Raw genomic sequence first — 14,990 nt, 5'->3', positions numbered from 1 at the left:
GCCAAAGAAGAAAAGGGAAAATTTAGCAAACCAGGTCCTTCATAGAAGAGGTTGATTGAGCCTGGTATCAAGTATAGAAGCAAGAATTTTACCTGAGTACATGGACTCCTTCTTTGAGATTGAATAAAAAAACAGTGAGGTATAGAAATAGGTGTATAGGGACAAAAGGCAAATTGTTTCATCTCCCAACAATCCCCTCCATATTAAGCTCCCTTATGAAAAAAATATCTCACCATTCCTAATAAGTTATTTCCTTTAAAGTTTTAATAAATGTATACATGCAATTCCCGATGCCTAGAATTCCTTCTCTTTTTTTGTATAGTAAATGCTTATGGAGAAATAAAGACCCAAATTATAAGTTAGCTCTTAAAATTATTTCTTGAATTCTCCCAACATTCTATCACTCCCTCCATTTTCCACCTCTTAGAGCACTCACTCCCTCTTCTGTAGAGGCTTGGAAGCCATAGATAATTATGCTTCCATTTTTTATTAAGCCTTTTGAAACACTTTAACATATCAACAAAATATTTGAAAATGTTATAAGGTATGTCTTAGAGCAAGCATGACTTAGCTTGAAGACAATTGCATGTATTTAGCTCAAACTTTTATATGCCAACAATTATATGACGTAAATTTTCTTAATGGTTAGCTAAAGACTGCTCTAGCAGATGACTGCATTTTGTAATAAAAATATACTCTTAATTCATTGACTTTTAATAATGTTATACCACAAATGATGCATAAAATGGGAAAATTTATACAATGTATTTAAAGAATAAAATGTTGCTTGCCATTATAAAGATTTATGTATTGATCACCTTGATGTTTAAAGAAAATGATGTATACTTATGCCCTATCTTCAAAGCCAAATTGTATGCTGTAATACCTTAAGCTTTCAGCTGGTGTTAAATTTTGGCTGGTTCAATAGTGGGCTGAGAATATTGATTGCTATATTACTGTTCTGTTAGACAATTTTATTTTTGAATAATCTATATGCCCTATGAGAAGATCAAATGATACGGCAGAGAGATCTGAGACAAAACACTAAGATTCAATTGTTTTAAGTTCAGCAGGATTAAGTTGCACATTTCAGAATCATTCAAAAATGCACCGAATGCATAATTATATTCAGTTTGTGTTTGAATTTGAGCTATGTAGCATGATCCATGTGTAATTTATAAAATATAGTCGAGTATTTAAAATACAAAAATATAATATTCTTTGTAATATTTTACACATGCTGTTATTTTCCTTATATCAGCAAAATAAGAATGTGAACTTTATAAACATACATTGAGAGAGTTAAGATAATCATGTGAAATGGCTATATCAATCTGTAAACACCTCTTTTAAATGACTATTTAATATTCCATCCAAAAATAAATACATAAAACCCAACTTATAGCAAAATCCATGAGACAAAATATTCTCACAAGGAATCTGTTTATGTATTGCCTGTCAATTAAACATGAAGCTAAGTAATTTTTGTTCAAATAATCTATGTATATTCCCAGTGTACCTATTATATACATGAAATTGTTCAACCTTTAGAGTATTTGCCAAATTTTTCTAATGTAAGTAATAATTATATGGATTTTAGAACTACACTTCTTACATTCTATTGTGAAAATATTTTAAGATTCATGTGCACTAATTTCAGTTGTATGCAAAAATACTGTAATGAAACATTATATTTTCATTTTTTAATGGAAAATATACAAGTCTCTTTAGATGGATCAAAAAGAAATTTCTAATGCAGCTAATGTGTTCAACCATCCTTTAATATTCTGTGTAGCCATAATTGCATTTGTCTGAGCATATCCAACGTTTAAATTAGTACAAGTTGGTAAAATTATAGCATTTAATTAGTTTGAATAAATGTAGTACATAAAAAATTGTAAACAAAATATGTGTAAGTTATTAATTGAAATGTGATTGGTGGCTTTTCTGGAAGAAATGGGGAGAAACTTAAAGTAGAGTAATAGCATGATTAATTTATTCAGGATGGTTTCTGCTGAAAAATTATGTTCAATAAGAATCTGTCATGACTTATGATCATTTGTTACTCTACAGTATGTCAAATATAATGGAGTCAGGTGCACAAGCTGTAAAAGCAACTGTTATAAAAATGCCAATTTCTTACATTAAAAAGGTGGTTACTTAAATGATTTAATTCCAAATACCCATACTTTATTAATTTGAGCTATTGCTGTATCTAGAGATGATAAATATTTTTATAAATGATTTTGTTCTCATATATACATTTATCATTCTGCATTCAAGTCAATAGTTTTTAATATTTCCTCTCAAGATCCAAATTACACATATTTTCATTAAAACATGGAGATGCCTGGCAAAAGTTGCTATTTAAATATTTAACAGAAAAATAAATGGGAAGAATAATTATTTGTTTACAACCCAAAACATTATTTCAGTCAAAATTCTTTTAATGTAATAAAATGTGTTCTTCTACGGCATGTTCATTTACATATACCTCTCTCATTGGTGTCTTTCAATGATGTTTTCTCATATGAGATCTTTTTCAAACACTATGGAGATTAAACTGAATTATCTTAATATGATTTGAGCTGCTATACTGGAGAAGAAAATTTCATAGAAGGGAAATTCATAAATTTTGTCATTTTCAGAGAGTGTAGGGGACATTAAAATTCATAGTAAAATATCAATGTGTCCATTTCTATTATGCCTTAAACAGTATGCGTTAATCATGCTTGTTATCTCAGAGAGTTATTGGAAATGAGTAGAAGCTTGGAAGTGATAGTGTAAGCAAGTAATTTTCATGACAATGGCTTATCACCTGATGATCATCATATGAAAGTTTTGCTTTCTCCTTTCAGGGGGTGTGCATGTTTTTCATCATCTGGCCCAATTCCACTCTGAGTTTAATTTTCTGTTTTTATTTTATCTAACATTTTTTCCTGATCCTAGAACTATGCCTCTTTACAAAAATATTACTTAAAACCTATTTCTACAGAATTACATTAAAACAAGTAAACTTTCTACCTCCCTGTACTGTAAACCAATTGGTAATTATTTTAGTCACCTTCTGCATTAGGAGTTCCATCTTTTGGGCATTGAAATTGATTTTTTTCATCTTAGCATCTGAAGATCCAGAGTGTGCCCCTTGCCCAATCGCCTGAGACTATACAGTGACACCTACAACAGAGGATGTGGAGGGAGCAGCTTTTCGGGCACCAGAAATGGCAGCATCAGGAGCATCAGCACGAATAGACTTTGTAGAGGTAGTTCTCCCAAACTATATTATGAAACCAAACATTTTTGGTGCGCTGCCTGCTGATGGGGGCTGCCTTCTTACTGCTTAGTATCTACAAAATGTTTGGTCTTTGTTAAAGTTTAACGATGACATTTCTGACTAATATAGAGAGACCTGATTTTTTTCCAAGTGTGTTCAGTTGCCATAACTTTCAATGAATATGAAATTTTATCAGTCTCAGAAAAACATTAATACCCATATTTTTATCTAATTGATTTCACTATTTGTTATGTTAAGGTGCTATTGTGTATAATTTTTGTATATATTTTTAAATGGGATCAAACTAAGCCATAATTTAAAAGTCATCCTAATGCAGTAAATAAGATAATTTCTCTAGTTTGTTAAATTCTTCAGAGACCGAATATAATTGCTCGTTTTTCTGTCATACTCCCTGATGATGTTCCATTGTGGACTTATTTTGCAAAGTTCCCAGATGGCACAAGTCAAAATATGAAATGCTGATGATTGATTGATTTTATGTATCCTTTCATCTTATGTAATTTAATGTGGAACAGTTATTTTGTAGCTCTAAAATACATTTGTTAATTAACCATATTGGCTTTTCATGCAGTTCAATGGCTTATAGCATTTCAATTTGCATAGAAAATGAGTCTCTGTAATGATACTTTTGCTAAATAAATAACAATCGACATAATGGGTTCATTTGCTTTTAACATTTTATACATACAATTTAGAAGTAGGATATATTTCACATTGAAATTTTGAAAAGCTTGAAATTCAACATACAAAGGTCACCATCTTGCTGATGCCTAATGCAGTACAGCAAATTCATTCTTCATCACATATTAACTCCTTTTTGGAACAAGTCAAAATACAAATAATTTACAATGATTGTGTTGGAGCTATTGCTTGATTAAATACAATTCAAAGGTTCTTTTTATAAAACAGGTGTGAGCAGGACACATTGAGCTTACGGGCTTTTCCTATTTTTTTGGTTCTATTTCATTTTACTGCCTAGGAAAGAAACATTTTTTTTGTAAAACCTATGCTATGGAGCTGAAATGTACTTTCTTGAATATTTCTATTCTGTTTTATGAATACCAATTATGTGAAATATAGAAATATAAAATTGTCTTAGAATGCCTAACTCTTTGTATAAAACATATATCTGAAAGTAGATGTTGATTTTTTGTTCAAATTGTGTAAATGCTGATTTTTCCATGAGTACTTATGAAGATCTATATGTAAAAATTTTAAGTCTGCTTACCGTGTTTGTACCACCTTGTTTTTAGCTGTGTATACTATATGCTAATTGACTTCTGTCATTGTCACATATATTGCATATATCTCTCAAAAATTAAAAGGTATAATGCTATTCTAAAAATAAAAAATGTAAATTCCTGACATTGCTTTAGAATAAGTTGCACTATCTTAGTGTAGTTTTATAATGTGTTCTTATGAATTCTCAGTGCCCTTCAAATGCCACCAATTTATTTAGCTTTCCGAAATTTATTTTAGAGATTACTTAAAAAGAGATTACTTAAAACATTCTATGTGAAAGTAGCTTTAATGATTAAAGAAACATTGCTGTTTTGACTTTATGATGTTCTAAGTAAGAAACTGGACCTTTCATTATTAAAGCTTAAAAATCTTATACAGCAGCAATAAAAGTCTGCATCAGTGTGCAGACGGTTGAATAATTAACCTTACTGCAGTAAACCATGTTGCCTTTCTGGTCTCGATAATATATAACAATTGAAAACTTGTATGTGTAGCATAAAGGAAACTTTTCTTAATGAAAAGAAATTAACAAGTAAGTGGAATAACTGTTACCAAAGCTAAAGTTCTTTAAAACTTAATCAGCAGATTTTAACCTTATAAAAGGTTAAAATAAATACAATTGAATATAATATATGATTTATTTTGCCCACTGTCCATGTTATATGTCCTGGTTAGTGCTTCAACAATCATAAGTGATTGTAAATTCATTCATAATATTTGTGTGACTCTAATCTTTTATTCTAAGAGGAATTATGCATACCAGTTTAACAAAATACTGCCTGTGTTTATCTGTGATGTTTCATATATTTTCAGCCTCAATATATACTTTTTAAAAAAAACAGGTAAAATGATAATAAGATGAAATATTTTTATATGCATCTATATTGAAATAATTGTATTGAACTGTCTTTTATAAATATATTCTATTGATTTTACATTCATGAGTAGTAGGATATGCATATTAAGCCAAAATTTGGCTAAACATATTCAATAAAGAAAAACAACAACAAAAACGACCCCTTAAGAAGAAGGCAGTACAGTATGTGGCTACCCATTCTGTACGATACAAATACCATACAACCCTTTCCTTCTTCATAATATTAGACTACTCTCAGGAACCTGGGGCATGATGTGAACAACACTCTGTATTGCCTTTCATCATTTTATTGGCATCTCATGAAGAGAAGCCAGTTGTTATGCCTTTTAGGAGTGCCTCAGAGAATAGAATACATATGCCCGTATGTTTCTCAGAAGTTACAGGTTTCTGGAACTTCATTAAGAATTTCATAACTGTATTCTACCAGCCATATTTTTTGTCCATATCAAATTTTGCCAATTAAGGTTCCTGCTATTTTGTCTTATCTTTTTAATCAAATCAACTTTTCTTGAGCCAAAACTGGCAGATCTAAATTTTGTCACCAAAAATTATGATTATTTTATCAGTTTTTAAAGGGAAGGCATGTTAGGCATAGTCAGTTTTATTTGTGTCACTTGTTTCTGCCACTAGCAATCAATATAAGTTAATAAAGACTGATAGTCTATATTTATTCATTGGCATAAAAAATACTATCACCAGGGCAAAAATATAGCATCTGGAGGTCTAGTAGAGTAAAAATTCCAGAACAGATGGGTTTAGAACAGCATGAGAATGTGGAAACTACATCTTGCTCAAATCTCAATGAGGTAAAAATCTTTTATTAAACCAGTAATTCTTCCAACCCTCACACACGTACAACTTGCTTTGATTTCAGCTGTATTTTACATATAGATAGAACATCTGAAATCCAAGCTCTTCATCGCCTCTTGTGCTTGGGCAAATTTTAGAGAAATGCAAACCTTTAATTCAATCCAATTCAATAAACATTTGTTGAGGACCGACTGTGTGTCAAGCACAAGGATTAACACTAGAAACACCATGTACAAGGAGTCCCTGCTGTTTAGAAGCTTAAGGTCTGATAAGGAACAGAGACAAGTGAAACATTATATTCAGTACAGCATAGTATATAGGATTATGGAGATGTGATGAAGTCCCAGAAAGAGTACAGAGAAGTTCTATTTCTTAGTCCTATCTGTAAAGTCCAGGTGAAGCCTGAGGAGTCTTTCAAACCATAAATTGGAATTTTAAAATGGGCAAAAGGAAAATGAGTGTTGCTCATAGAGAAAACCCCATGTTACAAGGGGTTGAATATGTAAAATAGAAAGCATGAGGAAGGAGTAACCATGAGGTAGACAGAGAAGAAACTGTGAAGGGGCTCTCATGACATGGTTAGACTTTATTTTCTGGGCAATAGAGAGGTTTTGATGAAATGGTTTTAAGCAGCGGAATGACACGTTAGATTTGTAAGTGATGGGATAACATTGGCTAAGTAAGAATTCAAACTCCTTGCTAAGCAAGCAAATAACAAAAGCCACTCTGGGCCAAGTGTAGTGGTGTACACCTATAATCCCATTGCTTTGAGAGGCCAAGGCAGGAGGATCACTTGAGGCCAAGAGTTTGAGGCTACAATGAGCTATGATCACACCACTGCACTCCAGCCTGGGCAACAGAACAAGACCCTGTCTCTAAAGCTACTTAGACAATTCTTTTTTTAAAAAACCAGTTTTATTGAGGTGTGTGAAATACATACCATAGAATGAACTCATTTTAAGTGTACAATTCAATATTTTTAATAAATTTATAGAGAAGTGCAATTATCACCACAATTTAATTTTGGCCATTTCTATTATCCAAGTGCCCAAGTCCTTCCTGCTTATTCACAGTTAATCCCCATTCTAATCTCCTTTCCTACCCTAGCCCCAGGTAACTACTAAACTGCTTTCTGTCTTTATAAATTGTCCTTTTCTGAACATTTCATATAAGTAGAATTATTCATGTAGACATCTTTTATGTCTGGTTCCTTTCACTTAGCATAACACTTAGCATAACCCATAATAATCTGGCATAACCTGTAGTGAGGTTTCTGCCAGATTATTATTAGACAAACAGAATAGACATATTTTACTCCTAAAGAGACTATGAACACTGGGAAAACAACATGTGTGATAAGGATGTGGTGTGAGACTATCAAAGGTGTAGAGGAGACAAGAAATTGAGGGACCGAGATAGGACAGGATGGCAGGGAAAAAGAGTCAGCTGGAGTAGAAGAATCAGAAGTGCAGTTATGTGAAAGTAGAAGAAAACATGTCAAGATATTTTAATAAAATTTGCTGAAGACTAAAGATTTGAACTGTATTGCCTCCCTACCTTAAAGATTTAAAACAGGTATTTGTTAAGATTGGACTTCCTGTTTGTCGTTACTACTAGATTCTAGATACTAGAGGTATCACAAGCTTCATTAGTTTCTTGGAGAAGTAAAGTCACTTCTCCAAAGGATCCTTATCTTAGAAAAAAAAAAACAAGAATGTTCTTAAATAGTGACAGACTGACATCTGCATTTAAAACATAAAGGGGCAAAAGTGCATCTAGAACAAGCTGTGTTATCTTTGAAAATCCACTGTGGAGCCAACGGGACATTTTGATAGTCACACTGAGATTGGAGATACAGTGTTTTTAGAGAATGCACAACTGATTTAAGAATGCTTGTTCAGATGAAGAAACAGACCTAGGTGGCATGATGAGGTCATTCAAGTCATAAAAATTTAAAAATTCTTTCTGCAGGAGAAGACAAGGCTTCTGGCAGATTTTCTGAGTCTATATTCAAGATCCACCCCACTAACTGAGAATGGCTGCCTTGCTGATTTGACTGTTACTGTAGAACTGAAGATAAAGCGAATTTTGGAGTTGTTTGTGTGATCTACTAGTTACTAGAAAAATCACAGGTTTATAGTGCAGCTAATGGGATAAACAGACTTTGATTTTAGGGCAGTGAAGACTCTGCATGATGGATAATGATACTATATATATAAATAAATGTATATATATATAAAAGAACAAGCTGTGTGTAATATATATTTACTCTGCTATGTATAATATTTATATATAAATATATATTATAAAATGTATATATACATATATTTATATATATGGTGTACATTTGTCCAAATCCGTCAAATATATATTATAATCCATCCATGATGGATACATGTTATTATACATTTGTCCAAATCCGTCAAATATATATTATAATCCATCCATGATGGATACATGTCATTATACATTTGTCCAAACCCATCAAATGTACACCGAGAGTGAACCCTAATGTAAACTGTGGACTTTGGGTGACTATAATGTGTAGATGTAGTTTATCAGTTGAAACAATGTACCACTCAGGCCGGGAATGTGAATATTAGGGAAAGCTATGCATGTGTTGGGGTGGGGAGTATATGAGAAATCTCTGTGCTTTCCTCTCAATTTTGCTGTAAACCTAAAACTGCTTTAAAAAACAAAAACAAAAAAAAAGACTGCGCACTGGCCAGAATATGCCTGCCACTTAGTTGTTATGAGGAAGGGACAAACTCAAAAACAAAGAACCCACTAAGTAGGAAATCTGACAAAAATTTCCAGGCCTAATGTCATGACTGGCCTCAGGCCAAGAACTCTCTGATGAATGAAACTGGAGTCTCAGAAGACAGCACCAAAGACGGTTTCTGAGAGGCTACTGAAAGGACCCGCTCTCGAGAAACCACATCTCCAAACCCCTAGGAGTGGGAAGTGGTCCTGCCAAGCACGGTTCCTAGAGGGGCCCAGCGGTCCGCTGTGGCCTCGGTAGGAATGAGAGATTTCTCAGCGCTGGTTGGAAATACTGCAGAACATCCAGGCGGGGTGGCACATGCCTGTAGTCCCAGCTACTCAGGAGACTGAGGCAGGAGGATTTCTTGAGCCCAGGAGTTCTAGGCTGTAGTGTATTATGCTGATGGGGTGGCAACACTAAGTTTGGCATCAATATGGTGACCTTCCTGGAGCGGGGACCACTCGGTTTTCTAAGGAGGGGTGAACCAACTCAGGTCGGAAACGGAGCAGGTCAAAATTTCCATACTGAACAGAAATTCTCAGGAACAATCCCAGGTTAAGGACTGCAGATTCATTCCCTAAGCCATGGAGTCAGGGTCCCCTGCCTTGGTCAGGGTGAACGGGACAAACCCGGAACCCTGAAGGTTGGTCTTGTTTGCTGCTGTTAAAGTAACAAGGAGCTATTTTACCACCCATAAAACTAAGACTCTTCCTTAGAAGAGGGGAGGTTAACTACTAATACGAATGTGTTTTAATTACAGGAAGTTGGTATTTCTCCGGGAAATGCTCCGAGACACTGGAGAAATGTTTGCATACTCTGGGTAGGGGAGAAAAAGAGGCAAATTAAAATGGGATGGGATAAAATGGAGATTTTTATATTTTTCCTTCCTCCTTGCCCACTTAGCTTTGTTCTCTGTGTCCACTTCCTGAGAGAAGAAAAGACAACAGTCACTGCAAGATGCTCTCAAATAAAAGTCAAAGGAGGAGAATTATTCTCTCTCGTGGGCTCCTTGTGGGAGCTGGAGGTGAGAGGACATCAGGAGCTTGCACTGTAGGACTTCAGCACTGAGCAAGGAGATGATCAGGGCAGAAGATGGGGTAGACGTGATGTCAGGAAAGAGAGTTCTTTGGGTAGGAGAGTAAGGTTTTCCTAGGAATTTTGGTGTGCTATGCAGTAGGATAGAAAATATCAGTAAGAAGTGCTGTGAGCCAAGTTCTTAGATCCCCTTAAATGTTGACAACAACCTCAGGACAGAAATTGCCATTTGGGGTCTATGTTTCTCTAAGTAGCCTTTATGAAAGTATCATGGGAGTGAATACGAAGGACAGGGAGACCAGTTGCTGTAATCATGACAAAAGAAGGAGAGTATGATTGATAATAGGGAAGAAAAAGTAAACAAAATTGGGAGACATTTTTGGAAGTGAAATTCAAAGGACTTTCATCAGAGCGTAGCTTATTCTTGTCATATATAACGAAAAAAAGAAGAAGTTTTACAAAAACTGCTTCTAGGTTGTTCCTTAAATCAGGGCTTTACTCTGTGGCTTTGTGATTTAATTTCAAAAGTATTTTCCAGGAAAAAAAGACACAGCCATGTTCAAAGCAACTAGCAACAAATTGCAAAGCCAGAATAATGCATCTTGCATTTATAACTGTTTTTGATTGACTTACAAATCTGCTTCCCTTTATTAGTTTGACTAAGATCCAGTCCAAATGTCAATGCCTCTTTGAAGATTTCCCTGGATACCCAAACATGTGCACATGGGACTTTGGATATAAAATTTCTAAAATGTTATCACATCATATTTTAATTAGTTGTTTGAAGGTCTGCTTTCTTGAGCTCTTTGAAAGTGGGACTATGTCTTATTCATCATTATATCTCCACTGGATAGAAAAGTGCTTTGTCCAAAGTTAGATTTGTTAAATGAATAGAGGGGATATGGCAATCAGAGGAAATGCAATCTTCTGCTGAGTGTCAGAAGTACTATTATATGCAATAACAACAAAATTAAAATGTCTAAAATCGGTCCCTGTATCTATAAAAATATGAAACTATTTCCAATATTATTCCTATCAAAATTTCCAATGAAACCAGTACTTGTATGTGCTATTAGTTCTAATCATGCTACTAGAACATTGTTGAGTTTGAAATTGTTAGCATCGTTCAACTAATATACATATAGCTGTCACTTCCTTTTGAATTATTATGACACCAAAAGCTCAGGCAACAAAAGAAAAACAAATGAGACTAACTCAAACAAAAAGGTTTTTACACAGCAAATGAAACAGTCAACAAAATAAAAAGGCAGGCTGGGTATGGTGACTCACACCTATAATCTCAGAACTTTAGGAGGCCAAGGCAGGAGGATCACTGAGGCCAGACTTCAAGACTAGTCTGGGCAACATAGTAAGATCCCCATCTCTACAAAAAAATAAAACAAAATTAACCAGGAGTGGTACTGCATGCTTGTGGTCCCAGCTACTTGGGAGGCTGAGGTGGGAAGATCACTGAAACCGAGGAGATCAAGACTGCAGTGAGCCATGATCGCACCACTGCACTCCAGCCTGGGTGACAGAGTGAGACCCTGTATCCAGATTAAAAAAAAAAAAAAAAGAACAAATACAAGGCACCCTATAAATGGGGAGAAAATATTTGCAAACTATATATCTAATAAGAAGTTAATATCCAAAATATATTTTAAAAGTTCATACGACTGAATAGCAAAAAAAAAAAAAGCAAACAAAAAATAACCCAGTTTACAAAATGGCATTGACAAAGGATGTAAATAAACATTTTTCCAAAGAAGACTTATGAATGACAACAAGTATATGAGAAGATGTTCAACATCACTAATCATCAGGAAAATGCAAATCAAAGCCATGAGTTATCACAGTATACCAGTTAGGATGGGTATTATCAAGAAGACTAGAGATAACTAGATATTGGAAAGAGAGTAGAGAAAAGGTAAATTGCTGAGAATGTAAATTGGTACAGCCATTACAGAAAACAGTATGAAGATTCCTTAAAAAGTTAAAACTACCATATGATCCAGCAATTCCCCTTCTGTATATATTATAACCAAAGAAAATAAAAAAATCAAAGAGAGATTTGCAGTCCCATGTTCATTGCAGGATTATTCACAATAGCCAAAATATGGAAACAACGTAAATGCCTATTGACTGATGAATGGATAAAGAAATTGCATCATATATGTACATACCTACACACACAAATATAAACACTATATAAATATCATTTAGCCTTAAAAACAGAGATTCTGCCATTTGTAACAACATGGATGAAACTAGAGGACATTTTTCTAAGTGAAATAAGCCAAACACAGAAAGAAAAATACTACATGATCTCATTTATAGGTGGAATCTAAAAAAAAAAACAGACAGAATCCGAGAGTAGAACAGTGGTTACCAGCTGTTTGGGGGTAGGGAAGATGGGGAGATGTAGCCCAAAGGAAACAAACTTGCAGTTGTAAAATGGATACACGCTGGAGACCTAATGTACAGCATAAGAATATATTGAGTACTTGAAATATGCTAAGAGAGTGAATCTTAAGTACAGTCATACCTCAGAGATATTGCAGGCTCAGTTTCACACCACCACAATAAAGCAAATATTGCAAAGAAACTATTGTTTTCCACTGCATATAAACATTATGTTTACAATATACTGTAGTCTATTAAGTGTACAATGGCATTATGTCTTTAAAAACAATATACATATCCTAATGAAAAAATACTTTATTGCTAAAAATTCTAACAATCTTCTGATGCTTCAGCAAGTAGCAATATTTCTGTTGATAGAGGGTCTTTCCTTGATGTTAGTGACTGCTGACTGATCAGGGTGGTGGTTGATTAAGGTTATGGTGGCTCCGGCAATTTCTTAAAATAAGACAACAATGAAGTTTGCTGCATCGATTGACTCTTCCTTTCATGAAAGATTTCTCTAGAACATCTTTCTCTTTAAGATGCTAAGATTTCTCTGTAGCACGTGATGCTATTTGATAGCATTTTACCTACAGTAGAACTTCTTTCAAAATTTGAGTCTATCCTCTCAAACATTTATGGCTACTTTATTAATAAGTTTATGTAATATTCTGAATTCTTTCTTGTCATTTCAACAATGTTCACAGCATCTTTACCAGGAGTAGATTCCATCTCAAGAAACCACTTTCGCTAGGTGCAGTGACTCACTCCTGTAATCCCAGCACTTTGGGAGGCTAAAGCAGGTGGATTACTTCAGCCCAGAAGTTCGCTATCAACCTGGGCAACACGCCAAAGCTCTGTCTCTACAAAAATATACAAAATTAGCTAGGTGTGGTGTCATGCACCTGTAGTCCCAGCTACTCAGGAGGCTGAGGTGGGAGGATCACTTGAGCCTGGGTGGTTAAGGCTTCAGTGAGTCAAGACTGTGCCACTCACTCCAGCCTGGAAGACAGAGTGAGACCCTGTCTAAAAGAAGAGTAAGGAGATAGAGAAGAAGAAGGAGAGGAGGAGGAGGAGGAGGAGGAGGAGGAGGAAAGAAATCACTTTCTTAGATCATCCATAAGAAGCAATTTCCTGTCTGTTAAAGTTTTATGAGATTGCAGCAATTCAGTCACATCTTCAGGCTCCACTTCTAATTTTAGATCTCTTTCTACCACATTGAAATTACTTTCTACACTGAAGTCTTAAACCCCTCAAAGTCATCCACGAGGGTTGGAATCAATTTCTTCCAAACTTATGTTAATGTTGATGGTTTGATCTCCTCTCATAAATTATGATTGCTGTTAATGGCATCTAGAATGGTGAATCCTCTCCAGAATGTTTCCAATTTACTTTGCCCAGGTCCATGTGAGGAATCACTATCTGGCTATACAAAATGTATTTCTTAAATAATAAGGCTTGAAAGTCAAAATTACTCCTTGACCCATTAACAGCAGAATGGATGTTGTATTCACAGGCATAAAAACAACACTAATCTTGTACATCTCCTTGGGAGCTTTTGGGTGACTAGGTGCATTGTCAATTAACAGTATATTTTGAAAGGAATCTTTGTTTCTGAGCAGTAGGTCTCAACAGTAGTCTTAAAATATTCAGTAAACCATGTAAACAGAGGTGTTGTCATCCAGACTTTGTTGTTCCATTTCTAAAGCACATGCAGAATAGATTTAGCATAATTCTTAAGGCTCCTAAGATTTTCAGAATGGTAAATGAGCATTGGCTTTAACTTTAATTTACCAGTGGCATTAGCCTCTAATAAGCGAGTCAGACTGTCCTTTGAAGCTTTGATGGCAGGCATTGATATTTCCTCTTTAGCTTTGAATGCCCCAGATGGCATTTTCTTCCAAAGGAAGGCTATTTTATCTATATTGAAAACCTGTTTTTTATTGTAGCCGCCTTCATTAATTATCTGAGCTAGATCTTCTGGATAATTCACTGCAGCTTCTACATCAGCACTTGTCGCTTCACCTTGCACTTTTATGTCATGAAGATGACTTATTTCCTTAAACTTCATAAACCAACCTCTGCTAGCTTCAAACTTTTCTTCTTCAGCTTCCTTACTTTTCTCAGTCTTCATAGTATTGAAGAGAATTAGGGTCTTGCTCTGGATTAGTCTTTGGCTTAAGAGAATGTTGTGGCTGGTTTGATCTTCTGTCCAGACCACTACCACTTTCTCCATGTTAGCAGTAAGGCTGTTTCACTTTCTTATCATTCATGTATTCACTGAAGCAGCACTTTTGATTTCCTTCAAGAAATGTTCCTTTGAATTTACAACTTGGCTAACTGTTTGGCACAAGAGGTATAGCTTTTGGTTGACTCCAGCTTCTGACATGCCTTCCTCACTAAGCTTAACCATTTCTAGCTTTTGATTTAAAGTGGAAGACCCACAAATCTTCCTTTCACTTGAACACTTAGAGACCATTATAGGGTTATTGACTGGCCTAATTTCAATATTGTTGTGTCTCAGGGAATAGAGATCCCAAGGAGAGGGAGAGAGGAATGGTCTT

The 14,990-nt window shown here is 34.7% G+C and overlaps 1 protein-coding gene across 12 annotated transcripts in view; it reads left to right on the top strand.

Annotated features, from left to right (window-relative positions):
• LRRC7 (leucine rich repeat containing 7) overlaps positions 1 to 14,990 on the top strand; it is a 577,334-nt gene that overhangs the window by 306,689 nt on the left and 255,655 nt on the right. For 3 of the 12 annotated variants that reach the window (XM_057303175.2, XM_057303172.2, XM_034967353.3), the window contains exon 8: positions 3,121 to 11,851. The exons of the other annotated variants lie outside the window; for them this stretch is intronic. In XM_057303175.2, coding sequence (XP_057159158.1) covers positions 3,121 to 3,127 — 7 coding nt within the window. In that variant the 3' untranslated portion in view covers positions 3,128 to 11,851. Of the gene's footprint in view, positions 1 to 3,120; positions 11,852 to 14,990 lie in introns of those variants that run through there. 12 annotated transcript variants of the gene reach the window in all.

Source organism: Pan paniscus, chromosome 1 (genome assembly GCF_029289425.2).
Source record: "Pan paniscus chromosome 1, NHGRI_mPanPan1-v2.0_pri, whole genome shotgun sequence".
NCBI classification, from domain to species: Eukaryota; Metazoa; Chordata; class Mammalia; order Primates; family Hominidae; genus Pan; species Pan paniscus.
This window is presented reverse-complemented; position numbering and strand designations above follow the sequence as displayed.